A 26,589-nucleotide genomic window follows, 5' to 3' on the forward strand; every position below is an offset into this window, starting at 1 on the left:
GTGACAGAAACAGGGTGTAAATCATCTCACTGTTGAAGTTTGCAACGTGAAAATGCACATGGTTCTAGAACACCAGTGAGAGTAGAATCCATTCCAATACTTCATGTACTGATTAACTCATCAGAACTCTACTTATTCTAACTAGTAGTTCATGTACTGATTAACTCATCAGAACTCTACTTATTCTAACTAGTAGTTCATGTACTGATTAACTCATCAGGACTCTACTTATTCTAACTAGTAGTTCATGTACTGATTAACACATCAGAACACTACTTATCCTAACTAGTAGTTAATGTGTTAACTGATTAACTCATCAGAACTCTACTTATCCTAACTAGTAGTTCATGTACTGATTAACACATCAGAACACTACTTATCCTAACTAGTAGTTAATGTACTAACTGATTAACTCATCTGAAACTCTACTTATCTTAACTAGTAGTTCATGTACTGATTAACACATCAGAACACTACTTATCCTAACTAGTAGTTCATGTACTGATTAACACATCAGAACTCTACTTATCCTAACTAGTAGTTCATGTGTTAACTGATTAACTCATCTGAAACTCTACTTATCCTAACTAGTAGTTAATGTGTTAACTGATTAACTCATCTGAAACTCTACTTATCCTAACTAGTAGTTCATGTGTTAACTGATTAACTCATCTGAAACTCTACTTATCCTAACTAGTAGTTAATGTGTTAACTGATTAACTCATCAGAACTCTACTTATCCTAACTAGTAGTTCATGTACTGATTAACTCATCAGAACTCCACTTATCCTAACTAGTAGTTCATGTGTTAACTGATTAACTCATCTGAAACTCTACTTATCCTAACTAGTAGTTAATGTGTTAACTGATTAACTCATCAGAACTCTACTTATCCTAACTAGTAGTTAATGTGTTAACTGATTAACTCATCAGAACTCTACTTATCCTAACTAGTAGTTCATGTACTGATTAACTCATCTGAAACTCTACTTATCCTAACTAGTAGTTCATGTACTGATTAACTCATCAGAACTCAACTTATCCTAACTAGTAGTTCATGTGTTAACTGATTAACTCATCTGAAACTCTACTTATCCTAACTAGTAGTTAATGTACTGATTAACTCATCTGAAACTCTACTTATCTTAACTAGTAGTTCATGTGTTAACTGATTAACTCATCAGAACACTACTTATCCTAACTAGTAGTTCATGTACTGATTAACACATCAGAACCCTACTTATCCTAACTAGTAGTTAATGTGTTAACTGATTAACTCATCAGAACTCTACTTATCCTAACTAGTAGTTCATGTACTAATTAACTCATCTGAAACTCTACTTATCCTAACTAGTAGTTCATGTACTAATTAACTCATCAGAAACTCTACTTATCCTAACTAGTAGTTCATGTACTGATTAACTCATCAGAACTCTACTTATCCTAACTAGTAGTTCATGTGTTAACTGATTAACTCATCTGAAACTCTACTTACCCTAACTAGTAGTTCATGTACTGATTAACACATCAGAACACTACTTATCCTAACTAGTAGTTAATGTACTAATTAACTCATCTGAAACTCTCGACTCTGAAAGTGACTGAGTTGGATTTGCAACAAGTGACAACTGAAGGCACTAAATAGTATTTCCTTGATTCCTCATGTCCGCCCTTCCTGTCTCCTTCTCAAAGCACATTGGTGCAGAAGCTCTGAGGTTCCGCCCCTTGGATCTCCTCCTCCAATGGGTTTTGAGAAGAGGCCAAGGAGAGAGGATGCGAGGAATCAAGGAAATACCATTGACCCACATTAGAGATACAGCTTAATAGGGAACTGGTGCCCTCTAGTGCCACTAGCAGATACTGCTGGGCCATTACAACTGAAGGCTAAACGCACCACACACACACAGAGCTATGTAATTTGCCAAACAAACTCTTGATCATTTTGTCCCTCCCTCCCTCCCTCCCTTCTCATTTTCACTCTGTCTCTTCCCTCAGAATGTTAGTATCCTGTCCCAACTCGTTTGCTCTGCCCCCTGACTCGAGATACAGATTCCTAAGTGGGGACTGGCTGATTTATGGTGCCCCCCCGGGTCCATCGTGGGGTCTGATTGGCTGAGGAAGCAGCACTACTGGTTTAAGGGATAGCGGGCTACTGATTCACAGACCAGGAGAGAGTGAGAGAGAGAGGAAAGATTATCATAAAGAGTCAGAAGCAGCTCATCTCAGGTAGGTGCAACATGTCTGCACGGCCAAAACACTGGAACTGTGTGTGTCTAACTGGTTGTGTAATTATGTGTGTGTCTGTGTGTAACTGTGTGTGTGTGTAACTGTGTGTGTGTAACTGTGTATTTAACTGTGTGTGTAACTGTGTGTGTAACTGTGTGTGTAACTGTGTGTGTGTGTAACTGTGTGTGTGTAACTGTGTGTGTAACTGTGTATTTAACTGTGTGTGTAACTGTGTGTGTGTGTGTGTAACTGTGTGTGTGTGTGTGTGTGTGTAACTGTGTGTGTGTGTAACTGTGTGTGTGTGTAACTGTGTGTGTGACTCTGTGTGTGTCACTGTGTATTTAACTGTGTGTGTGTAACTGTGTGTGTGTGTAACTGTGTGTGTGTATAACTGTGTGTGTGTGTAACTGTGTGTGTCACTGTGTGTGTGTCACTGTGTATTTAACTGTGTGTGTGTAACTGTGTGTGAAATATGGTCTGTCTGTCTCTATCTGTCTCTCAGACATGAATAATCGCTCCATAGCCTGGTGGCTGAAACAGATAGGACTGCCCCAGTACACCAAGTCACTGGAGGGAGAATACTACGGTCTAGAGGTACCTGTCTGTCTGTATGCAGAGAGAATACTATGGTCTAGAGGTACCTGACTGTCTGCCTGACTGTCTGCCTGGAGAGAGAATACTATGGTCTAGAGGTACCTGACTGTCTGACTTGAGAGAGAATACTAAGGTCTAGAGGTACCTGACTGTCTGACTGTCTGACTGTCTGTCTGGAGAGAGAATACTAAGGTCTAGAGGTACCTGACTGTCTGTCTGTCTGACTGGGGAGAGAAAACTATGGTCTAGAGGTACCTGACTGTCTGTCTGGAGAGAGAATACTATGGTCTAGAGGTACCTGACTATCTGTCTGTCTGTCTGGAGAGAGAATACTATGGTCTAGACTCTAGACCATAGTATTCTCTCTCCAGACAGACAGACAGATAGTCAGGTACCTCTAGACCATAGTATTCTCTCTCCAGACAGACAGTTAGACAGTCAGGTACCTCTAGACCGTAGTATTCTTTCTCCAGACAGACAGTCAGACAGTCAGGTACCTCTACTGTCTGACTGTCTGTCTGGAGAAAGAATACTACGGTCTAGAGGTACCTGACTGTCTAACTGTCTGTCTGGAGAGAGAATACTATGGTCTAGAGGTACCTGACTGTCTGTCTGTCTGACTGGAGAGAGAATACTATGGTCTAGAGGTACCTGACTGTCTGTCTGTCTGACTGGAGAGAGAATACTATGGTCTAGAGGTACCTGACTGTCTGTCTGTCTGACTGGAGAGAGAATACTATGGTCTAGAGGTACCTGACTGTCTGTCTGTCTGACTGGAGAGAGAATACTATGGTCTAGAGGTACCTGACTGTCTGATTGTCTGTGTGGAGAGAGAATACTATGGTCTAGAGGTATCTGACTGTCTGACTGTCTGACTGGAGAGAGAATACTATGGTCTAGAGGTACCTGACTGTCTGTCTGTCTGTCTGGAGAGAGAATACTATGGTCTAGAGGTACCTGTCTGTCTGACTGGAGAGAGAATACTATGGTCTAGAGGTACCTGTCTGTCTGACTGGAGAGAGAATACTATGGTCTAGAGGACCTGACTGTCTGGAGAGAGAATACTAGAGGTACCTGACTGTCTGTCTGGAGAGAGAATACTATGGTCTAGAGGTATCTGACTGTCTGACTGTCTGACTGGAGAGAGAATACTATGGTCTAGAGGTACTTGACTGTCTGACTAGAGAGAGAATACTATGGTCTAGAGGTATATGACTGTCTGTCTGTCTGGAGAGAGAATACTATGGTCTAGAGGTACTTGACTGTCTGACTGTCTGACTGTCTGACTGTCTGTCTGGAGAGAGAATACTACGGTCTAGAGGTACCTGACTGTCTGTCTGTCTGACTGGAGAGAGAATACTATGGTCTAGAGGTACCTGAATGTCTGTCTGGAGAGAGAATACTATGGTCTAGAGGTACTTGACTGTCTGACTAGAGAGAGAATACTATGGTCTAGAGGTATATGACTGTCTGTCTGTCTGGAGAGAGAATACTATGGTCTAGAGGTACTTGACTGTCTGACTGTCTGACTGTCTGACTGTCTGACTGTCTGTCTGGAGAGAGAATACTACGGTCTAGAGGTACCTGACTGTCTGTCTGGAGAGAGAATACTATGGTCTAGAGGTACCTGACTGTCTGTCTGTCTGACTGGAGAGAGAATACTATGATCTAGAGGTACCTGTCTGTCTGACTGGAGAGAGAATACTATGGTCTAGAGGTACCTGACTGTCTGGAGAGAGAATACTATGGTCTAGAGGTACCTGACTGTCTGTCTGTCTGTCTGGAGAGAGAATACTATGGTCTAGAGGTACTTGACTGTCTGTCTGGAGAGAGAATACTACGGTCTAGAGGTACCTGACTGTCTGTCTGGAGAGAGAATACTATGGTCTAGAGGTACCCGACTGTCTGACTGTTTGACTGTATGACTCTGTCTGGAGAGAGAATACTACGGTCTAGAGGTACCTGACTGTATGACTGTATGACTGTCTGTCTGGAGAGAGAATACTATGGTCTAGAGGTACCTGACTGTCTGTCTGTCTGTCTGGAGAGAGAATACTACGGTCTAGAGGTACCTGACTGTCTGTCTGTCTGTCTGGAGAGAGAATACCACGGTCTAGAGGTAGCTGACTGTCTGTCTGTCTGTCTGGAGAGAGAATACTATGGTCTAGAGGTATCTGACTGTCTGTCTGTCTGTCTGGAGAGAGAATACTACGGTCTAGAGGTACCTGACTGTCTGTCTGTCTGTCTGGAGAGAGAATACTATGGTCTAGAGGTACCCGACTGTCTGACTGTTTGACTGTATGACTCTGTCTGGAGAGAGAATACTACGGTCTAGAGGTACCTGACTATATGACTGTCTGTCTGTCTGTCTGGAGAGAGAATACTACGGTCTAGAGGTACCTGACTGTCTGTCTGTCTGTCTGGAGAGAGAATACTACGGTCTAGAGGTACCTGACTGTCTGACTGTCTGTCTGGAGAGAGAATACTATGGTCTAGAGGTACCTGACTGTCTGTCTGTCTGACTGGAGAGAGAATACTACGGTCTAGAGGTACCTGACTGTCTGACTGTCTGACTGTCTGTCTGGAGAGAGAATACTATGGTCTAGAGGTACCTGACTGTCTGACTGTCTGACTGTCTGTCTGGAGAGAGAATACTATGGTCTAGAGGTACCTGACTGTCTGACTGTCTGACTGGAGAGAGAATACTACGGTCTAGAGGTACCTGACTGTCTGACTGTCTGACTGTCTGTCTGGAGAGAGAATACTATGGTCTAGAGGTACCTGACTGTCTGACTGTCTGTCTGTCTGTCTGGAGAGAGAATACTACGGTCTAGAGGTACCTGACTGTCTGACTGTCTGACTGTCTGTCTGGAGAGAGAATACTACGGTCTAGAGGTACCTGACTGTCTGACTGTCTGTCTGTCTGTCTGGAGAGAGAATACTACGGTCTAGAGGTACCTGACTGTCTGTCTGTCTGTCTGTCTGTCTGGAGAGAGAATACTACGGTCTAGAGGTACCTGACTGTCTGTCTGTCTGTCTGGAGAGAGAATACTACGGTCTAGAGGTATCTGACTGTCTGACTTTTACTGCTTGTTTCTTTCTGTATTTACTAAACTGATAGTTTCAGCCTTCATTTCTCTCCATCTCTCTCACCCCAACCTGTCTCTCTCTCTCTCTCTCAATCTCTCTCCATCTCCACATCTCTCCCTCTCCCCTCCTCCTCTCTCACCTCAACCTCTCTCTCTCCCCTACCCTTCTCTCTCACCCCAACCTCTCTTCTCTCTCACTTTTCCTCACCCTCATCTCTCTTTCTCCATCTCCTTCTCTCACCACAACCTGACTCTCTCTCTCTCTTACTCTACATCTCCCTCTCTCCCCTCCCCACTCTCTCACCCCAACCTCTCTATCTTACTCTCTCTCCCTCTCCCCTCGCCCACTCTCTCACCCCAACCTCTCTCTCCATCTCCCTCTCTCCCTCTCCCCTCCCCCACTCTCTCAACCCAACCTCTCTCTCTCTCCCTCCCTCCATCTCTCTCTCCCTCCCTCCCTCCATCTCTCTCTCTCTCCCTCCATCTCTCTCTCTCCCCATCTCTCCCTCTCTCCCCCTATATCTCTCTCTCTCTCTCTCTCTCTCTCCATCTCTCTATATCTCTCTCTCTCCCCATCTCTCTCTCTCTCTCTCTCTCTCCCTCCATCTCTCACTCTCCCTATCTCTCTCTCTCTCCCTCCATCTCTCTCTCCCTCCATCTCTCTCTCCCTCCATCTCTCCCTCTCCCTCCCCCTCCCTCTCCCTCCATCTCTCTCTCTCCCTCCATCTCTCTCTCCCTCTTACTCTCCCTCCATCTCTCCCTCTCTCTCTCTCCCTCTTACTCTCCCTCCATCTCTCTCTCTCCCTCCATCTCTCTCTCCCTCCATCTCTCTCTCCCTCCATCTCTCTCCCACCATCTCTCTCCCTCCATCTCTCCCTCTATCTCTCCCTCCATCTCTCTCCCTCCATCTCTCTCCATCCATCTCTCCCTCTCTCTCTCCCTCCATCTCTCTCACTCCATCTCTCTCTCTCCCTCTCTCTCTCTCTCTCTCTTTCTCCATCTCTCTCTCCCTCCATCTCTCTCCCTCCATCTCTCTCCCCCTCTCTCTCTCTCTCTCTCCATCTCTCTCTCTCCAGGGTTTGCTGTATGTATGTGATGTAGATCTGAAGGAGGCAGGAGTAGATGATCCCAGTCACAGAGACACTATACATCTCATACACCCATCTCTCCCTCCATCTCTCTCCCTCTCTCTCTCTCTCTCTCCATCTCTCTCTCTCCAGGGTTTGCTGTATGTATGTGATGTAGATCTGAAGGAGGCAGGAGTAGATGATCCCAGTCACAGAGACACTATACATCTCATACACCCATCTCTCTCTCTCCAGGGTTTGCTGTATGTATGTGATGTAGATCTGAAGGAGGCAGGAGTAGATGATCCCAGTCACAGAGACACTATACTGTCTCTCTCTCTCTCTCTCCATCTCTCTCCCTCTCTCTATCTCTCTCTCTCCAGGGTTTGCTGTATGTATGTGATGTAGATCTGAAGGAGGCAGGAGTAGATGACCCCAGTCACAGAGACACTATACTGTCTCTCTCTCTCTCTCTCCATCTCTCTCCCTCTCTCTCTCTCTCTCTCCATCTCTCTCTCTCCAGGGTTTGCTGTATGTATGTGATGTAGATCTGAAGGAGGCAGGAGTAGATGACCCCAGTCACAGAGACACTATACTGTCTCTCTCTCTCTCTCTCCATCTCTCTCCCTCTCTCTCTCTCTCTCTCCATCTCTCTCTCTCCAGGGTTTGCTGTATGTATGTGATGTAGATCTGAAGGAGGCAGGAGTAGATGATCCCAGTCACAGAGACACTATACTGTCTCTCTCTCTCTCCCTCCATCTCTCTCCCTCCATCTCTCTCCCTCCATCTCTCTCCCTCTCTCTCTCTCTCTCCATCTCTCTCTCTCCAGGGTTTGCTGTATGTATGTGATGTAGATCTGAAGGAGGCAGGAGTAGATGATCCCAGTCACAGAGACACTATACTGTCTCTCTCTCTCTCCCTCCATCTCTCTCCCTCCATCTCTCTCCCTCCATCTCTCTCCCTCTCTCTCTCTCTCTCCATCTCTCTCTCTCCAGGGTTTGCTGTATGTATGTGATGTAGATCTGAAGGAGGCAGGAGTAGATGATCCCAGTCACAGAGACACTATACTGTCTCTCTCTCTCTCCCTCCATCTCTCTCCCTCCATCTCTCTCCCTCCATCTCTCTCCCTCTCTCTCTCTCTCTCCATCTCTCTCTCTCCAGGGTTTGCTGTATGTATGTGATGTAGATCTGAAGGAGGCAGGAGTAGATGATCCCAGTCACAGAGACACTATACTGTCTCTCTCTCTCTCCCTCCATCTCTCTCCCTCCATCTCTCTCCCTCCATCTCTCTCCCTCTCTCTCTCTCTCTCCATCTCTCTCTCTCCAGGGTTTGCTGTATGTATGTGATGTAGATCTGAAGGAGGCAGGAGTAGATGATCCCAGTCACAGAGACACTATACTGTCTCTCTCTCTCTCCCTCCATCTCTCTCCCTCCATCTCTCTCCCTCCATCTCTCTCCCTCTCTCTCTCTCTCTCCATCTCTCTCTCTCCAGGGTTTGCTGTATGTATGTGATGTAGATCTGAAGGAGGCAGGAGTAGATGACCCCAGTCACAGAGACACTATACTGTCTCTCTCTCTCTCCCTCCATCTCTCTCTCTCTCTCTCTCTCTCTCCATCTCTCTCTCTCCAGGGTTTGCTGTATGTATGTGATGTAGATCTGAAGGAGGCAGGAGTAGATGACCCCAGTCACAGAGACACTATACTGTCTCTCTCTCTCTCCCTCCATCTCTCTCCCTCCATCTCTCTCTCTCTCTCTCTCTCTCTCCATCTCTCTCTCTCCATCTCTCTCTCTCCCTCTATCTCTCCCTCCATCTCTCTCTCTCTCTCTCTCTCTCTCTCTCTCTCCATCTCTCTCTCTCCAGGGTTTGCTGTATGTATGTGATGTAGATCTGAAGGAGGCAGGAGTAGATGACCCCAGTCACAGAGACACTATACTGTCTCTCTCTCTCTCCCTCCATCTCTCTCCCTCCATCTCTCTCTCTCTCTCTCCATCTCTCTCTCTCCATCTCTCTCTCTCCCTCTATCTCTCCCTCCATCTCTCTCCCTCCATCTCTCTCCCTCTCTCTCTCTCTCTCTCCATCTCTCTCTCTCCAGGGTTTGCTGTATGTATGTGATGTAGATCTGAAGGAGGCAGGAGTAGATGATCCCAGTCACAGAGACACTATACTGTCTCTCTCTCTCTCCATCTCTCTCTCTCCAGGGTTTGCTGTATGTATGTGATGTAGATCTGAACGAGGCAGGAGTAGATGATCCCAGTCACAGAGACACTATACTGTCTCTCTCTCTCTCTCCATCTCTCTCCCTCCATCTCTCTCCCTCCATCTCTCTCCCTCTCTCTCTCTCTCTCCATCTCTCTCTCTCTCTCTCCATCTCTCTCTCTCCAGGGTTTGCTGTATGTATGTGATGTAGATCTGAAGGAGGCAGGAGTAGATGATCCCAGTCACAGAGACACTATACTGTCTCAGCTGCTGCGACACAGACAGACACTAGACCCACACTCTGGTAACACACACACACACACACACACACGTATGTAGACATACACACACGTATACACACACACACTTGTCTAACCTGTGCCCTGTGTTGTCCTGTCTCAGGTATGGTGGAGGAGCTGAGGGTGAGCAGGAAGTATTCTCTGGGCTCGTCTCTGGACCTGGTGAGAATATAGAACACAGAATATAGAACACAGAATATAGAATATAGAACACAGAATATAGAACATAAAACAGAATATAGAATATAGAACACAGAATATAGAATATAGAACACAGAATATAGAATATAGAACACAGAATGTAGAATATAGAACACAGAATATAGAATATAGAACACAGAATATAGAACATAAAACAGAATATAGAATATAGAACACAGAATATAGAACATAGAACATAGAATATAAAACACAGAATATAGAATATAGAACACAGAATATAGAACATAAAACAGAATATAGAATATAGAACACAGAATATAGAATATAGAACATAAAACAGAATATAGAACACAGAATATAGAATATAGAACATAAAACAGAATATAGAATATAGAACACAGAATGTAGAATATAGAACACAGAATATAGAATATAGAACACAGAATATAGAACACATAATATAGAATATAGAACACAGAATATAGAATATAGAACACAGAATATAGAACACAGAATATAGAATATAGAACACTGAATATAGAATATAGAACATAGAATGTAGAATATAGAACACAGAATATAGAATATAGAACATAGAATGTAGAACATAAAACAGAACATAGAACACACAACCAGAACTGGTTCTATCCTTCTCCCCCAAGTGTGCATTTGTTCACTCTCCTCGCCAATACAATGCAATGAGAGGGAGTGAACAAGTGCACACTTCAGGGAGAACGGGGCAAAACAGAATTGGGCTAACGAGATGAGGAAGAATGAATCTACTTCCTCAACCAGTAGAATCTCTAGAAGATGAATAGAACTCTTCTCAGCCAATAGAAGTGACCAGAAGCCCTGGATCAGGTTGCTCATGTTGTCTGCTTGGTCTCTCCGATGGCTCTCCGTTCATTTGTTCTGTTCTGGCTCTAAAGGTGAAACCCAGGAAGGATCTGTTCCGTCAGAGTGTTCTGCCCCGCCTACGACGCAAGGTCACAGTCTCCGCCTCCTGTTCACAGCTCCACCCACTGGAGGAGGGGCTCAGCCCAGGACTCGCCCCCGAGCAGACAAGGAAACGCAGGTACAAAACTAGGAATATACACTTTCATATCAAAAGACTGGGAGGGTTGGAGGGTGTGTGTGTGTGAGGGTTGGAGGGTGTGTGTGTGTGAGGGTTGGAGGGTGTGTGTGTGTGTGACGGTTGGAGGATGTGTGTGAGGGTTGGAGGGTGTGTGTGTGTGACGGTTGGAGGGTGTGTGTGAGAGGGTTGAAGGGTTTGTGTGTGAGGGTTGGAGGGTGTGTGTGTGAGAAGGTTGGGGGGTTGGAGGGTGTGTGTGTGAGGGGGTTGGAGGGTGTGTGTGTGAGAGGGTTGGAGGTTGTGTGTGAGAGGGGATTGGAGGGTGTGTGTGTGAGAGGGTTGGAGGTTGTGTGTGAGAGGGGATTGGAGGGTGTGTGTGTGTGAGGGGGTTGGAGGGTGTGTGTGAGAGAGAGTTGGAGGGTGTGTGTGTGAGGGGGTTGGAGGGTGTGTGTGTGAGAGGGTTGGAGGGTGTGTGTGTGTGTGTGTGTGTGTGTGTGTGTGTGTGAGAGAGGGTTGGAGGGTGTGTGTGTGAGAGGGTTGAAGGGTGTGTGTGTGTGTGTGTGAGAGGGTTGGAGCGTGTGTGTGTGAGAGGGTTGGAGGGTGTGTGTGTGTGTGAGAGAGGGTTGGAGGGTGTGTGTGTGAGAGGGTTGAAGGGTGTGTGTGTGTGTGAGAGGGTTGGAGGGTGTGTGTGTGAGAGGGTTGGAGGGTGTGTGTGTGTGTGTGTGTGTGTGTGTGTGTGTGTGTGTGTGTGTGTGTGTGTGTGAGAGAGGGTTGGAGGGTGTGTGTGTGTGTGTGTGTGTGTGTGTGTGTGTGTGTGTGTGTGTGTGTGTGTGTGTGTGTGTGTGTGTGTGTGTGTGTGTGAGAGAGGGTTGGAGGGTGTGTGTGTGAGAGGATTGGAGGGTGTGTGTGGGAGAGGGTTGGATGGTGTGTGTGAGAGGGTTGGATGGTGTGTGTGAGAGGGTTGGAGGGTGTGTGTGACAGGGTTGGAGGGTGCGTGTGGGAGAGTTGGAGGGTGTGTGTGTGAGAGGGTTGGAGGGAGTGTGTGAGAGGGTTGGAGGGTGTGTGTGTGAGAGGGTTGGAGGGTGTGTGTGAGAGAGTTGGAGGGTGTTGTGAGAGGGTTGGAGGGTGTGTGTGTGAGAGGGTTGGAGGGTGTGTGTGAGAGAGTTGGAGGGTGTTGTGAGAGGGTTGGAGGGTGTGTGTGTGAGAGGGTTGGAGGGTATGTGAGAGAGTTGGAGGGTGTGTGTGTGAGAGGGTTGGAGGGTGTGTGTGTGAGAGAGTTGGAGGGTGTGTGTGAGAGGGTTGGAGGGTGTGTGTGAGAGAGTTGGAGGGTGTGTGTGTGCGAGGGTTGGAGGGTGTGTGTGGGAGAGAGTTGGAGGGTGTGTGTGAGAGGGTTGGAGGGTGTGTGTGAGAGAGTTGGAGGGTGTGTGTGTGAGAGGGTTGGAGGGTGTGTGTGAGGGGGTTGAAGGGTGTGTGTGAGAGGGGGTTTGAGGGTTGAAGGGTGTGAGAGGGTTGAAGGGTGTGTGTGAGGGGGTTGAAGGGTGTGTGTGAGAGGGTTGAAGGGTGTGTGTGTGATGGTTGAGGTTGTGTGGTTTATCATTAACCACACTGTCATAAACACAGCCCTTTAAACAGGAGTGTGTCAACAGAACAGTAATTAATGGAGCAGGGGCTGTGTCCGTCTGTCTGTCTGTCTTCTCATAGCAGGGACTGTGTCCGTCTGTCTGTCTGTCTGTCTGTCTTCTCATAGCAGGGACTGTGTTCGTCTGTCTGTCTGTCTGTCTTCTCATAGCAGGGACTGTGTCTGTCTGTCTGTCTGTCTGTCTGTCTTCTCATAGCAGGGACTATGTCCGTCTGTCTGTCTGTCTTCTCATAGCAGGGACTGTGTCTGTCTGTCTGTCTTCTCATAGCAGGGACTATGTCTGTCTGTCTGTCTTCTCATAGCAGGGACTATGTCCGTCTGTCTGTCTGTCTTCTCATAGCAGGGACTGTGTCCATCCGTCTGTCTGTCTTCTCATAGTTGTCTGTTTACCTCGTATTATTGAACCCGACATGTTTGTTCCAGAACCTTCCTTAAAGGTCTATTCACAAACCTCACCTTGTTCCACATGTTGTTGTGTTAAAGTGAAATTATGTTATTAGACACTTTTACACATTATTTAGAAAGGAAAAGCTGAAAAACACAGATTTAACCACAAAGACCAGGGAGGTTTTTCAGCGCCTCGCAAAGAAGGGCACCCATTGGTTGATGGGTATAAATAAATAAATAAAAGCATCCATTGAATATTTGAGCCTGGTGCAGTTATTAATTACACTTTGGATGGTGTATCAATACACCCAGTCACTATAAAGATACAGGCGTCCTTCCTAAACTGTTTCCCGGAGAGGAAGACAACGACTCAGAGATGATCACCATGAGACCAATCGTGACTTTAAAACAGTTACAGAGTTTATTGGATAAGACAGGAGAAAACTGAGGATGGACATTGTAGTTACTCCACAATATTAACCGAAATGACAGAGTGAAAAGAAAGAATCTTGGACAGAATATAAATATTTTAAAAAATGCACCGTGTTTGCAGTAAGGCACTAAAGTAAAACTGCACAAATTAAATCCTGAATAAAAAGCGTTAAGTTTGGGGCAAATTCAACACACCACATCACTGAGTACCACTCTTCATATTTTCAAACACGGTAGTGGCTGCATCACGTTATGGGTATGCTTGTCATCGGCAAGGACTACGTAGTTTTATGGGATAAAAAGAAACGGAATAGAGCTAAACACAGGCAGGAAAACCTGGTTCAGTCTGCTTTCCAAGAGACACTGGGAGGGAGACAAATTCCCCTTTCAGGAAGACAATAACCTAAGACAGAAGGCCATACACTGAAGTTGCTTACCAAGATGATATTGAATGTTCCTGAGTGGCCTAGTCACAGAAAATCTATGGCAAAACTTAAAAATGGCTGTCTAGTAATGATCAACAACCAGATCTTTACAAATTATTAAAATAATAGTTTGCAAATATTGTACAATCCAGGTGTGGAAAGCTCTTAGAGATTTACCCAGAAAGACTCACAGCTGTAATCGCTGACAAAGGTGAGTCTAACGTGTATTGACTCGGGGGTGTGAATACTTATGTAAAATAGATATTTCTGTATTTCAATTTCACTTCTTTCTTCTTTTTTTTGATCACTGGCATTATGATAATAATGATATTATGGGGTATTGTGTGTAGATGGTTGAGTTTTTTTAAATCCATTTTTAATTCTGTCTGTACTGGAACAAGATGTGGAATAAGTAAAGGGAACACTTTCTGAAAGCTCTGTATCTGGAACAGGATGTGGAATAAGTAAAGGGAACACTTTCTGAAAGCTCTGTATCTGGAACAGGATGTGGAATAAGTAGAGACGAACACTTTCTGAAAGCTCTGTATCTGGAACAAGACGTGGAATAAGTAAAGGGAACACTTTCTGAAAGCTCTGTATCTGGGATTTACGTAGTTCTTCTCTCAGACCTCAACTCCTAACAACTAATCTCTCAGGTTTGGATGGGCATTAACACGTAAATTACTTTAAAATAGGCTCCTTTAGGGAACAAATACAGTTCATATACTGTGTGCCCTACGACATCCTGTATACTGTGTGCCCTACGACATCCTGTATACTGTGTGCCCTACGACATCCTGTATACTGTGTGCCCTACGACATCCTGTATACTGTGTGCCCTACGACATACTGTATACTGTGTGCCCTACGACATACTGTATACTGTGTGCCCTACGACATACTGTATACTGTGTGCCCTACGACATCCTGTATACTGTGTGCCCTCTGTCTACATACTGTATACTGTGTGCCCTACGACATACTGTATACTGTGTGCCCTACGACATCCTGTATACTGTGTGCCCTACGACATACTGTATACTGTGTGCCCTACGACATACTGTATACTGTGTGCCCTACGACATCCTGTATACTGTGTGCCCTACGACATACTGTATACTGTGTGCCCTACGACATCCTGTATACTGTGTGCCCTACGACATACTGTATACTGTGTGCCCTACGACATACTGTATACTGTGTGCCCTACGACATACTGTATACTGTGTGCCCTACGACATACTGTATACTGTGTGCCCTACGACATACTGTATACTGTGTGCCCTACGACATCCTGTATACTGTGTGCCCTCTGTCTACATACTGTATACTGTGTGCCCTATGACATCCTGTATACTGTGTGCCCTATGACATCCTGTATACTGTGTGCCCTATGACATACTGTATACTGTGTGCCCTACGACATACTGTATACTGTGTGCCCTACGACATCCTGTATACTGTGTGCCCTACGACATACTGTATACTGTGTGCCCTATGACATACTGTATACTGTGTGCCCTACGACATACTGTATACTGTGTGCCCTACGACATCCTGTATACTGTGTGCCCTACGACATCCTGTATACTGTGTGCCCTATGACATACTGTATACTGTGTGCCCTACGACATACTGTATACTGTGTGCCTTATGACTTACATGGTTGTGAGCTAACCTGGCCTCTCCAGTAGAGTCTATCTCTGGGACACATCAGCCTCCAGGCTCCAGGTATTCACTGGTTGAAACAGCTGGCAGGGTAGGGAGCCTCTGGGGGCAGGGTAGGGCGCCTGGGAGCAGGGTAGGGCGCCTGGGGGCAGGGCAGGGAGCCTGGGGGCAGGGTAGGGAGGTAGGGAGCCTGGGGGCAGGGTAGGGGGCCTGGGGGCAGGGTAGGGTGCCTGGGGGCAGGGTAGGGGGCCTGGTGGCAGGGTAGGGAGGGTAGGGCTTGGAACCAACCACTGGGGGTATGAGTAGGAGGTGGATGGGGGGGGGGGGGGTTGCATTTCAGTTGTCATACAAAGTTATTCCACAGACAGCCATTCATATCTAGACTACAGATAACCAGACTGTCTCTACCACAGACAGCCATTCATATCTAGAGATAACCAGGCTGTCTCTACCACAGAGAGCCATTCATATCTAGACTACAGATAACCAGACTGTCTCTACCACAGACAGCCATTCATATCTAGAGATAACCAGGCTGTCTCTACCACAGAGAGCCATTCATATCTAGAGATAACCAGGCTGTCTCTACCACAGACAGCCATTCATATCTAGAGATAACCAGGCTGTCTCTACCACAGAGAGCCATTCATATCTAGAGATAACCAGACTGTCTCTACCACAGAGAGCCATTCATATCTAGAGATAACCAGGCTGTCTCTACCACAGAGAGCCATTCATATCTAGACTACAGATAACCAGACTGTCTCTACCACAGACAGCCATTCATATCTAGAGATAACCAGGCTGTCTCTACCACAGAGAGCCATTCATATCTAGAGATAACCAGGCTGTCTCTACCACAGACAGCCATTCATATCTAGAGATAACCAGGCTGTCTCTACCACAGAGAGCCATTCATATCTAGAGATAACCAGACTGTCTCTACCACAGAGAGCCATTCATATCTAGAGATAACCAGGCTGTCTCTACCACAGAGAGCCATTCATATCTAGACTACAGATAACCAGACTGTCTCTACCACAGACAGCCATTCATATCTAGACTACAGATAACCAGGCTGTATAATATTTCTTGCCAGATGCAAATAACATCCTCGTCGTCACGTCAGTCAAGTCTGGGCCTGTCGGTTCAGCCGTTAAACTTCACAGGAGGAAGAGAGAGAGAGAGAGAGAGAGAGAGCGAGAGAGAGAGAGAGAGAGAGAGAGAGAGGGAGAGAGAGAGAGAGAGAGAGAGAGAGAGAGAGAGGGAGAGAGAGAGAGAGAGAGAGTCAGAGTGAGAGTGTCAGAGTGAGAGAGAGAGAGAGAGAGAGTGTGTCAGAGAGAGAGAGAGAGAGAGTCAGAGAGAGAAAGAGGTTTCCCTGGCTCTACTTTGATAAATCATTAACAACCTGGTGAAGTGTAGCTCCTGACCCTGAGTGTGTGTGTGTATGTCCGTGTGTGTACATCCGTTTGTGTGTGTACGTCCGTTTATGTGTGTGTGTGTGTGTGTGTGTGTACGTCCATTGATGTGTGTGTACTTCCATGTGTTTGTGTGTGTACGTCCGTGTGTGTGTGTACGTCCGTGTGTGTGTGTGTGTGTGTGTGTACGTCCATTTGTGTGTGTACGTCCATTTGTGTGTATGTCCGTGTTTGCGTGTGTGTGTGTGTGTGTGTGTGTGTGTGTGTGTGTGTGTACGTCCGTGTGTGTGTACGTCCGTGTGTGTGTGTGTGTGTGTGTGTGTTCCACCCCTGCCTGGATATGATGGTATTGCCCTGGAGAGAACAGTGTCAGTACAGACCTGTTGAGCAACAACCTTCTGTCAGGAAAATACAACTAGTCTGTCTGTTCTAGTCCATTCACTAACAACTGTCTGTCTGTCTGTCTGTCTGTCTGTCTGTCTGTCTGTCTGTCTGTTCCAGTCCATTCACTAACAACTGTCTGTCTGTCTGTCTGTCTGTTCCAGTCCATTCACTAACAACTGTCTGTCTGTCTGTCTGTTCCAGTCCATTCACTAACAACTGTCTGTCTGTCTGTCTGTTCCAGTCCATTCACTAACAACTGTCTGTCTGTCTGTCTGTTCCAGTCCATTCACTAACAACTGGCTGTCTGTCTGCCTGTTCCAGTCCATTCACTAACAACTGTCTGTCTGTCTGTCTGTTCCAGTCCATTCACTAACAACTGTCTGTCTGTCTGTCTGTCTGTTCCAGTCCATTCACTAACAACTGTCTGTCTGTCTGTCTGTCTGTTCCAGTCCATTCACTAACAACTGTCTGTCTGTCTGTCTGTTCCAGTCCATTCACTAACAACTGTCTGTCTGTCTGTCTGTTCCAGTCCATTCACTAACAACTGTCTGTCTGTCTGTCTGTCTGTCCGTCTGTCTGTCTGTCTGTCTGTCTGTCTGTCTGTCTGTCTGTCTGTCTGTCTGTCTGTCTGTCTGTCTGTCTGTCTGTCTGTCTGTTCTAGTCCATTCACTAACAACTGTCTGTCTGTCTGTCTGTCTGTCTGTCTGTCTGTCTGTCTGTTCTAGTCACTAATAACTGACATGGTGCTGACAGACCTAACTCATAGAAGGGATGTGGGTTGGAATCAGCTGACTGGTAGAATTAACCTGGATTTACAGGTGAGCTGTCAGAACTGGGGGGGGGGGGGGGGGGGGGGGGGGGGGGGGGGGGGGGGGGGGGGGGGGGGGGGGGGGGGGGGGGTCCAGTTCAAAGCATTAGAGTGGAATCCGAGGAATGTTGGAGATAGCGGCGTTACCGTTTCAGTGAGGGAGGGGGGAAGGGGAGAGAGAAGCCAGGAAACGTGTGAGGACTCATCAGAAACACACACAGTGAAAAGCGGGAGGCACGGGAGAGAGCTACTTCCTCGCGTTGCAAGTTAGTCCTGTTGTGTGTTTTGTGGTGTGAACTTTGGATCTCTGCTTGCGGCAACTGGCCAGGAGAAAAAAAAACATGTCCGTCTGAATTTGAGAGACTTTTTGCGATGACTCGAGATCTCGCAGGTAAGCGTTGTCAAGATTATTTGTAAAAAAAAAAATGTAGGCTAAAGTTATCGACATGTAGATCTGTGGCTTTTGGAGAAATGGGCGTTTCGTTTGTTGTTGCAGCTGAATGCTTGTGATTGGTAGTGTTGTGACAGGCTAGCCTGGAACCAGATGTTGAACAACTGATGTTTATATAATAATATAATCGTTGTTCATTGGAAACGGATAACAGGACAAACAAAAGGCCTAGCCATGGGTTATTAAACTGTAACAATCGAGACTAACGGAAGTTACACATACAGGTAGACTATTACTCACCTGTACTTTAGCAAATCCGTTGTCATTGCGACAGGACATGATAAAAAAAACATTTCCTCGTACAGGACAGATGTGTTTGTAATGGCTCACACTCATTTCCGTTAAATAATGGAGAGGGTTTGCAAGATCGGGGTAGAAATCTGAAAGCTAGACTGCTGTAGCCAAAAGACGGGACAACGCCCCTCCTCGGGACCGACTGACACACGGTAGGGCCTGATGCCGGTGCCAACTCTCACCCACTAGTATTCAATCCTCTATACTAGTTTCGATAGAATTTGAGTGGTTCCTCCATCATCCATCAGCTTTTTTACCGAACCAGGGGCGGAGAGGACACTTTTAAAGATGGTTTCTACTGCTGAGGGGATTATTTAAACTGGTCCTAGATGTGTTTAAAAGTCCAAGTGGAACCTCAGGAAGACGTTAATACGCATCCCCATGGCAACCCCCCCCCCCCCCCCCCCCCCCCCCCCCCCCCCCCCCCCCCCCCCCCCCCCCCCCCCCTCCTCCATTCCAATGGTCCCAAACTCACCGGCCGGTAATGTTTTGTGCGTCCGGTTTGGGATGCAGCAGAACGGTCAAGCTGCAGGCAGGCATTTTATCGGGATGTTGGAAGTGGAAGGAAACGGGAAATGGCTATTAAAAGACGGAAAGACAGACATCTCCTCTTCGCACAGTGAACTCGCATAGCCTAGTTAACCTTGGGCAGCGGCCTCCATCCTGTGTGCGCTCCCGAGAGCGTCATTGACAGGGATCTCTCTCAATCCTGCAGCGCAGTGATCTAAGGCACTGCGTCACTACAGTCCCTGGTTCGATTCCAGACTGTATCCTCATCCGGCCGTGATTGGGAGTACCCATAGGGCAGCGCACAATTGGCCCAGCGCCACCCGGGTTTGACCGGGGTAGGCCGTCATTGTAAATAAGAATTTGTTCTTGTTTACTGACTTGCCTCAGCTGGTCCGAACACTATTGACTTGCTTCCTGCTTTGAAGTTCTGATTTTCTCCTCCAAAACCGCCACCTATAACGGCACCGCCTCGCAGATATCAAATCAACAAGTCAACAAGCTGTGACAGATCTTATCACACATTAATCCTGTTTGATTGATGATGTATAATGGAACGTAGCGGGCGTGGCGGGTGGGAGGGAGCAGGTTGAGAGAAGGGTGCAATTGCAGCCTGCAATTTGGGGCGTTCCTGCATGTGGGCGTTCCTGCATGTGGACGTTTCTGCATGTGGGCGTCCAGCGCGTGGGCGTTCCTGCATGTGGGCGTTCCTGCGTGTGGGCGTTCCTGCACGTGGGCGTTCCAGCGTGTGGGCGTTCTTGCGTGTGGGCGTTCCAGCGTGTGGGCGTTCCAGCGTGTGGGCGTTCCTGCGTGTGGGCGTTCCTGCACGTGGGCGTTCCTGCACGTGGGCGTTCCAGCGTGTGGGCGTTCTTGCGTGTGGGCGTTCCTGCGTGTGGGCATTCCTGCGTGTGGGCATTTCTGCACGTGGGCATTCCTGCACGTGGTCGTTCCTGCACGTGGGCGTTTCTGCATGTGGCCGTTCCTGCATGCGGGCGTTCCTACATGGCCAGGAATCCCTCTTTATACTTCTATTGGTCTGTTCTTAAACCAGGACAGGCGGGAGGCGGGGCTCTCCAGTACAGTAGGTGGAGTTGGATGCCAGCTGCCGATAAACCCCACAGAAGAAGGGGCGGGGTGACAACGGTAGCTAGCTAGCATGTCCTTTGTTCCAGCCTGTCTGGCACTGTTTTCCAACAGTTCTGTCAACGACGATGAGGGGAGGTGTTTGGCAGGGGGGAGCGAAGAACGCAGTGTGCTAGCTTTACCAGCTAGTCCAGTACACAGTACACACAATGTCACAGTACACACAATGTCACAGTACACACAATGTCACAGTACACACAATGCAGTTAGCTAGCTAGTTAGTTAGCTAGCACATGGTGTTGCCCTAGCCTCCTGCCTGCTGTGGTAGCGTGGGGAGCTGCCACTCTTTTCCCTCAGTTCTGTTCATGACAATGAGGGGAGGTGTTTGGCAGGTGGGAGCGAAGGATACTCTCTACCTGTGTCACAGGTAGAGGGGGGGGGGGGGGGGGGGGTGTGAATATGGAGGGGGGGGGGGGGTTTGGGGTGAAGATGGAGGGAGGGGGGGGGTGAAGATGGAGGGGGGGTGAAGAAACTCATATAATACTTTTATTTCCCTTTGGAAGAGTCCCAAGCATGAAGATATCCTGCTCTAAGGGGGGTTGGGGGGCGGTCATGCAGGAACCAATGGGATGCTTGAGGGGGGGGGGGGGGGGCGGTCATACAGGAACCAATGGGATCCTTGAGGGGGCGTGTTCCTGAAGAAACAAATGGGATGCTTGAGATGGGGTCCTGCAGATGCAGTAATGCCCACATGCAGGAACACCCCGAATGGTGGGCTGCAGTTGCACCCTTCAGCTTGGCGAGGGGAAGTTTGGCAGTGTGTGTTACAAGACAAGCCGGCCTCTGACTCTCTGCCAGGAACAGAAGAGAGGGGAACAATAGACGGGTCTACCTGCTGTTTAACGGGGTTGGGGAAGACTGGGCCTGTTATAGTGTGTAGAACAGACAAAGAGGCCTGTTGTTGTTATGGAACATCATATCAGAGGTTGCTGTTGTTGTTTAGGAACATCACATCAGAGGTTGCTGTTGTTGTTTAGGAACGTCATATCAGAGGTTGCTGTTGTTGTTTAGGAACATCATATCAGAGGTTGCTGTTGTTGTTTAGGAACGTCATATCAGAGGTTGCTGTTGTTGTTTAGGAACATCATATCAGAGGTTGCTGTTGTTGTTTAGGAACGTCATATCAGAGGTTGCTGTTGTTGTTTAGGAACGTCATATCAGAGGTTGCTGTTGTTGTTTAGGAACATCATATCAGAGGTTGCTGTTGTTGTTTAGGAACGTCATATCAGAGGTTGCTGTTGTTGTTTAGGAACATCATATCAGAGAATGCTGTTGTTGTTATGGAACATCAGAGAGGCCTGTTGTTGTTTAGGAACATCATATCAGAGAGGCCTGTTGTTGTTTAGGAACATCATATCAGAGAGGTCTGTTGTTGTTATGGAACATCATATCAGAGAGGTCTGTTGTTGTTATGGAACATCATATCAGAGAGGTCTGTTGTTGTTATGGAACATCATATCAGAGAGGCCTGTTGTTGTTATGGAACATCAGAGAGGCCTGTTGTTGTTTAGGAACATCATATCAGAGGTTGCTGTTGTTGTTATGGAACATCAGAGAGGCCTGTTGTTGTTTAGGAACATCATATCAGAGGTTGCTGTTGTTGCTTAGGAACATCATATCAGAGGTTGCTGTTGTTGCTTAGGAACATCATATCAGAGGTTGCTGTTGTTGTTTAGGAACATCATATCAGAGAGGCCTGTTGTTTAGGAACATCATATCAGAGAGGCCTGTTGTTTAGGAACGTCATATCAGAGAGGTCTGTTGTTGTTTAGGAACATCATATCAGAGAGGCCTGTTGTTGTTATGGAACATCAGAGAGGCCTGTTGTTGTTATGGAACATCACATCAGAGAGGCCTGTTGTTGTTTAGGAACATCAGAGAGGCCTGTTGTTGTTATGGAACATCACATCAGAGAGGCCTGTTGTTGTTTAGGAACATCAGAGAGGCCTGTTGTTGTTTAGGAACATCATATCAGAGGTTGCTGTTGTTGCTTAGGAACATCATATCAGAGGTTGCTGTTGTTGCTTAGGAACATCATATCAGAGGTTGCTGTTGTTGTTTAGGAACATCATATCAGAGGTTGCTGTTGTTGCTTAGGAACATCATATCAGAGGTTGCTGTTGTTGTTTAGGAACATCATATCAGAGGTTGCTGTTGTTGTTATGGAACATCATATCAGAGAGGCCTGTTGTTTAGGAACATCATATCAGAGAGGCCTGTTGTTTAGGAACGTCATATCAGAGAGGTCTGTTGTTGTTTAGGAACATCATATCAGAGGTTGCTGTTGTTGCTTAGGAACATCATATCAGAGGTTGCTGTTGTTGTTTAGGAACATCATATCAGAGAGGCCTGTTGTTTAGGAACATCATATCAGAGAGGCCTGTTGTTTAGGAACATCATATCAGAGGTTGCTGTTGTTGTTTAGGAACATCATATCAGAGGTTGCTGTTGTTGTTTAGGAACATCATATCAGAGGTTGCTGTTGTTGCTTAGGAACATCATATCAGAGGTTGCTGTTGTTGTTATGGAACATCAGAGAGGCCTGTTGTTGTTTAGGAACATCATATCAGAGGTTGCTGTTGTTGTTTAGGAACATCATATCAGAGGTTGCTGTTGTTGCTTAGGAACATCATATCAGAGGTTGCTGTTGTTGTTTAGGAACATCATATCAGAGGTTGCTGTTGTTGCTTAGGAACATCATATCAGAGGTTGCTGTTGTTGCTTAGGAACATCATATCAGAGGTTGCTGTTGTTGTTATGGAACATCATATCAGAGAGGCCTGTTGTTTAGGAACATCATATCAGAGAGGCCTGTTGTTTAGGAACGTCATATCAGAGAGGTCTGTTGTTGTTTAGGAACATCATATCAGAGAGGCCTGTTGTTGTTATGGAACATCAGAGGCCTGTTGTTGTTATGGAACATCACATCAGAGAGGCCTGTTGTTGTTTAGGAACATCAGAGAGGCCTGTTGTTGTTATGGAACATCACATCAGAGAGGCCTGTTGTTGTTTAGGAACATCAGAGAGGCCTGTTGTTGTTTAGGAACATCATATCAGAGGTTGCTGTTGTTGCTTAGGAACATCATATCAGAGGTTGCTGTTGTTGCTTAGGAACATCATATCAGAGGTTGCTGTTGTTGTTTAGGAACATCATATCAGAGGTTGCTGTTGTTGCTTAGGAACATCATATCAGAGGTTGCTGTTGTTGTTTAGGAACATCATATCAGAGGTTGCTGTTGTTGTTATGGAACATCATATCAGAGAGGCCTGTTGTTTAGGAACATCATATCAGAGAGGCCTGTTGTTTAGGAACGTCATATCAGAGAGGTCTGTTGTTGTTTAGGAACATCATATCAGAGGTTGCTGTTGTTGCTTAGGAACATCATATCAGAGGTTGCTGTTGTTGTTTAGGAACATCATATCAGAGGTTGCTGTTGTTGTTATGGAACATCATATCAGAGAGGCCTGTTGTTTAGGAACATCATATCAGAGAGGCCTGTTGTTTAGGAACATCATATCAGAGATGCCTGTTGTTTAGGAACATCATATCAGAGAGGCCTGTTGTTTAGGAACATCATATCAGAGGTTGCTGTTGTTGTTTAGGAACATCATATCAGAGGTTGCTGTTGTTGCTTAGGAACATCATATCAGAGGTTGCTGTTGTTGTTATGGAACATCAGAGAGGCCTGTTGTTGTTTAGGAACATCATATCAGAGGTTGCTGTTGTTGTTTAGGAACATCATATCAGAGGTTGCTGTTGTTGCTTAGGAACATCATATCAGAGGTTGCTGTTGTTGTTTAGGAACATCATATCAGAGGTTGCTGTTGTTGCTTAGGAACATCATATCAGAGGTTGCTGTTGTTGCTTAGGAACATCATATCAGAGGTTGCTGTTGTTGTTATGGAACATCATATCAGAGAGGCCTGTTGTTTAGGAACATCATATCAGAGAGGCCTGTTGTTTAGGAACGTCATATCAGAGAGGTCTGTTGTTGTTTAGGAACATCATATCAGAGGTTGCTGTTGTTGCTTAGGAACATCATATCAGAGGTTGCTGTTGTTGTTTAGGAACATCATATCAGAGAGGCCTGTTGTTTAGGAACATCATATCAGAGAGGCCTGTTGTTGTTATGGAACATCAGAGAGGCCTGTTGTTGTTATGGAACATCACATCAGAGGATGCCTGTTGTTGTTATGCAGCTAGTTGGGCTCAAAGTATTTACCTTTAAAATAGGCTTTAACAAAAGTCAAACACAGTCTTTAGTAAAGAGAAGGAGAGAGAGAGACAGACAGAGGAGTATGAGAGAGACAGAGAAAGTCCACGTTAGTAAATGTGTTATTTCTGTCTTTCAGTAAGAGGAGGAGTGTCACTGCATACCTGAGTCAGCTGAAGGTGAGCTCTCACACACACGCACACACACACACACAGGGCCGGCTCCAGGCAGCAACATAAGCGGTCGTTCAGGGCCCCAGACTCAATTAGCCATGTCAGCTAACAATAAGTTATCCCCTAGCCAGTTATCTTGTAGTAATCATGGCCGAATACCGACCGGGCACATGGCCGAATACCGACCGGGCACATGGCTGAATACCGACCGGGCTCATGGCTGAATACCGACCGGGCTCATGGCTGAATACCGACAGGGCACATGGCTGAATACCGACCGGGCTCATGGCTGAATACCGACCGGGCTCATGGCTGAATACCGACCGGGCTCATGGCTGAATACCGACCGGGCTCATGGCTGAATACCGACCGGGCACATGGCTGAATACCGACCGGGCACATGGCCGAATACCGACCGGGCACATGGCTGAATACCGACCGGGCTCATGGCTGAATACCGACCGGGCTCATGGCTGAATACCGACCGGGCTCATGACTGAATACCGACCGGGCACATGGCTGAATACCGACCGGGCACATGGCTGAATACCGACCGGGCACATGGCTGAATACCGACCGGGCACATGGCCGAATACCGACCGGGCACATGGCCGAATACCGACCGGGCACATGGCTGAATACCGACCGGGCTCATGGCTGAATACCGACCGGGCTCATGGCTGAATACCGACCGGGCTCATGGCCGAATACCGACCGGGCTCATGACCGGGGCCCTGACCTCCACGGGGAAACCGTTGATTTAGTTATTGATGAGTCAAACTGCATAAAATCTGTTATAAAATTGCTAAACGTTCTCTCCGCTCCATGGCAAAATATGTCAAACTAAAGAAAACTTGCTTTAAAAACTACAACATTTTAGAATTGCAGGACATTAACTTTGAAACATTTTGCTCTCCAATGTCAAGAAGGCGGGGGCACAAAAAAATCTGTCTCAGGGCCCCCAAAAGGCCAGGGCCCCCAAAAGGCCAGGGCCCCTAAAAGGCCAGGGCCCCCAAAAGGCCAGGGCCCCCAAAAGGCTAGGGCCCCCTAAAGGCCAGGTCCCCCAAAAGGCTAGGGCCGGCCCTGCACAGACACACATGCTGAAACAACACTCACCAAAACATTCAGGCCTGTGGGTGTTTATCCTGTGAAGTTTCAGTCAGCCCAATGTTTATCCTGTGAAGTTTCAGTCAGCCCAGTGTTTTTCCTGTGAAGTTTCAGTCAGCCCAATGTTTTTCCTGTGAAGTTTCAGTCAGCCCAGTGTTTATCAGGAATGTAACAGAATTTCTTTAACGTTGCGGTAAGGTTAGTTCAAGGTTATTCTTGTTGTGTAGGTGTGTGTGGGGGTTGCATGTCAGTTTAAGGTTGTTGTAACGTTGTTGTGATGTTGTGCATGTGTTTGGAGGTCGCAGGGGGGATGGATTTTAGTCTGTTGTTGTTGTTGTAATGTTGTTGTAATGTTGTATAGGTGTTTGGAGGTAGCAGGGAGATGGATTTTAGTCTAAGGTTGTTGTTGTAACGTTGTTGTAATGTTGTATAGGTGTTTGGAGGTAGCAGGGAGATGGACTCTCTGAAGAAGGAGTTGGAGGAGGAACTGAAGCTATCTACTGATGACCTGAGGAGTCACGCCTGGTACCATGGACCCATAGGCAGAGAGGTACACATACACACCTGGTACCATGGACCCATAGGCAGAGAGGTACACATACACACCTGGTACCATGGACCCATAACCAGAGAGGTACACACACACACCTGGTACCATGGACCAATAGGCAGAGAGGTACACACACACACACACACACACACCTGGTACCATCGACCTATACACAGAGAGGTACACACACACACCTTGTACCATGGACCCATAGGCATAGAGGTACACACACACCTGGTACCATGGACAAATAGGCAGAGAGGTACACACACACACCTGGT

At 46.7% G+C, this 26,589-nt stretch overlaps 1 protein-coding gene across 6 annotated transcripts in view; it reads left to right on the forward strand.

Moving 5' to 3' along the window:
- The first annotated feature begins 2,074 nt into the window (after positions 1-2,074).
- The window catches only part of LOC110516831 (breast cancer anti-estrogen resistance protein 3 homolog), a 39,608-nt gene continuing 15,093 nt past the window's right edge, over positions 2,075-26,589 (forward strand). For 2 of the 6 annotated variants that reach the window (XM_036948785.1, XM_036948787.1), the window contains exons 1-7: positions 2,075-2,226; positions 2,729-2,820; positions 9,362-9,479; positions 9,578-9,636; positions 10,566-10,711; positions 24,618-24,657; positions 26,192-26,308. In XM_036948785.1, the coding sequence (XP_036804680.1) occupies positions 2,731-2,820; positions 9,362-9,479; positions 9,578-9,636; positions 10,566-10,711; positions 24,618-24,657; positions 26,192-26,308 (570 nt within the window). In that variant the 5' untranslated portion in view covers positions 2,075-2,226; positions 2,729-2,730. Of the gene's footprint in view, positions 2,227-2,728; positions 2,821-9,361; positions 9,480-9,577; positions 9,637-10,565; positions 10,712-17,728; positions 17,880-17,972; positions 18,261-18,594; positions 18,767-24,617; positions 24,658-26,191; positions 26,309-26,589 lie in introns of those variants that run through there. The other 4 variants (XM_036948786.1, XM_036948789.1, XM_036948788.1 and 1 more) reach the window with 4 other exon arrangements.

The sequence above is a fragment of the Oncorhynchus mykiss genome, chromosome 17, assembly GCF_013265735.2.
Source record: "Oncorhynchus mykiss isolate Arlee chromosome 17, USDA_OmykA_1.1, whole genome shotgun sequence".
NCBI lineage: Eukaryota > Metazoa > Chordata > Actinopteri > Salmoniformes > Salmonidae > Oncorhynchus > Oncorhynchus mykiss.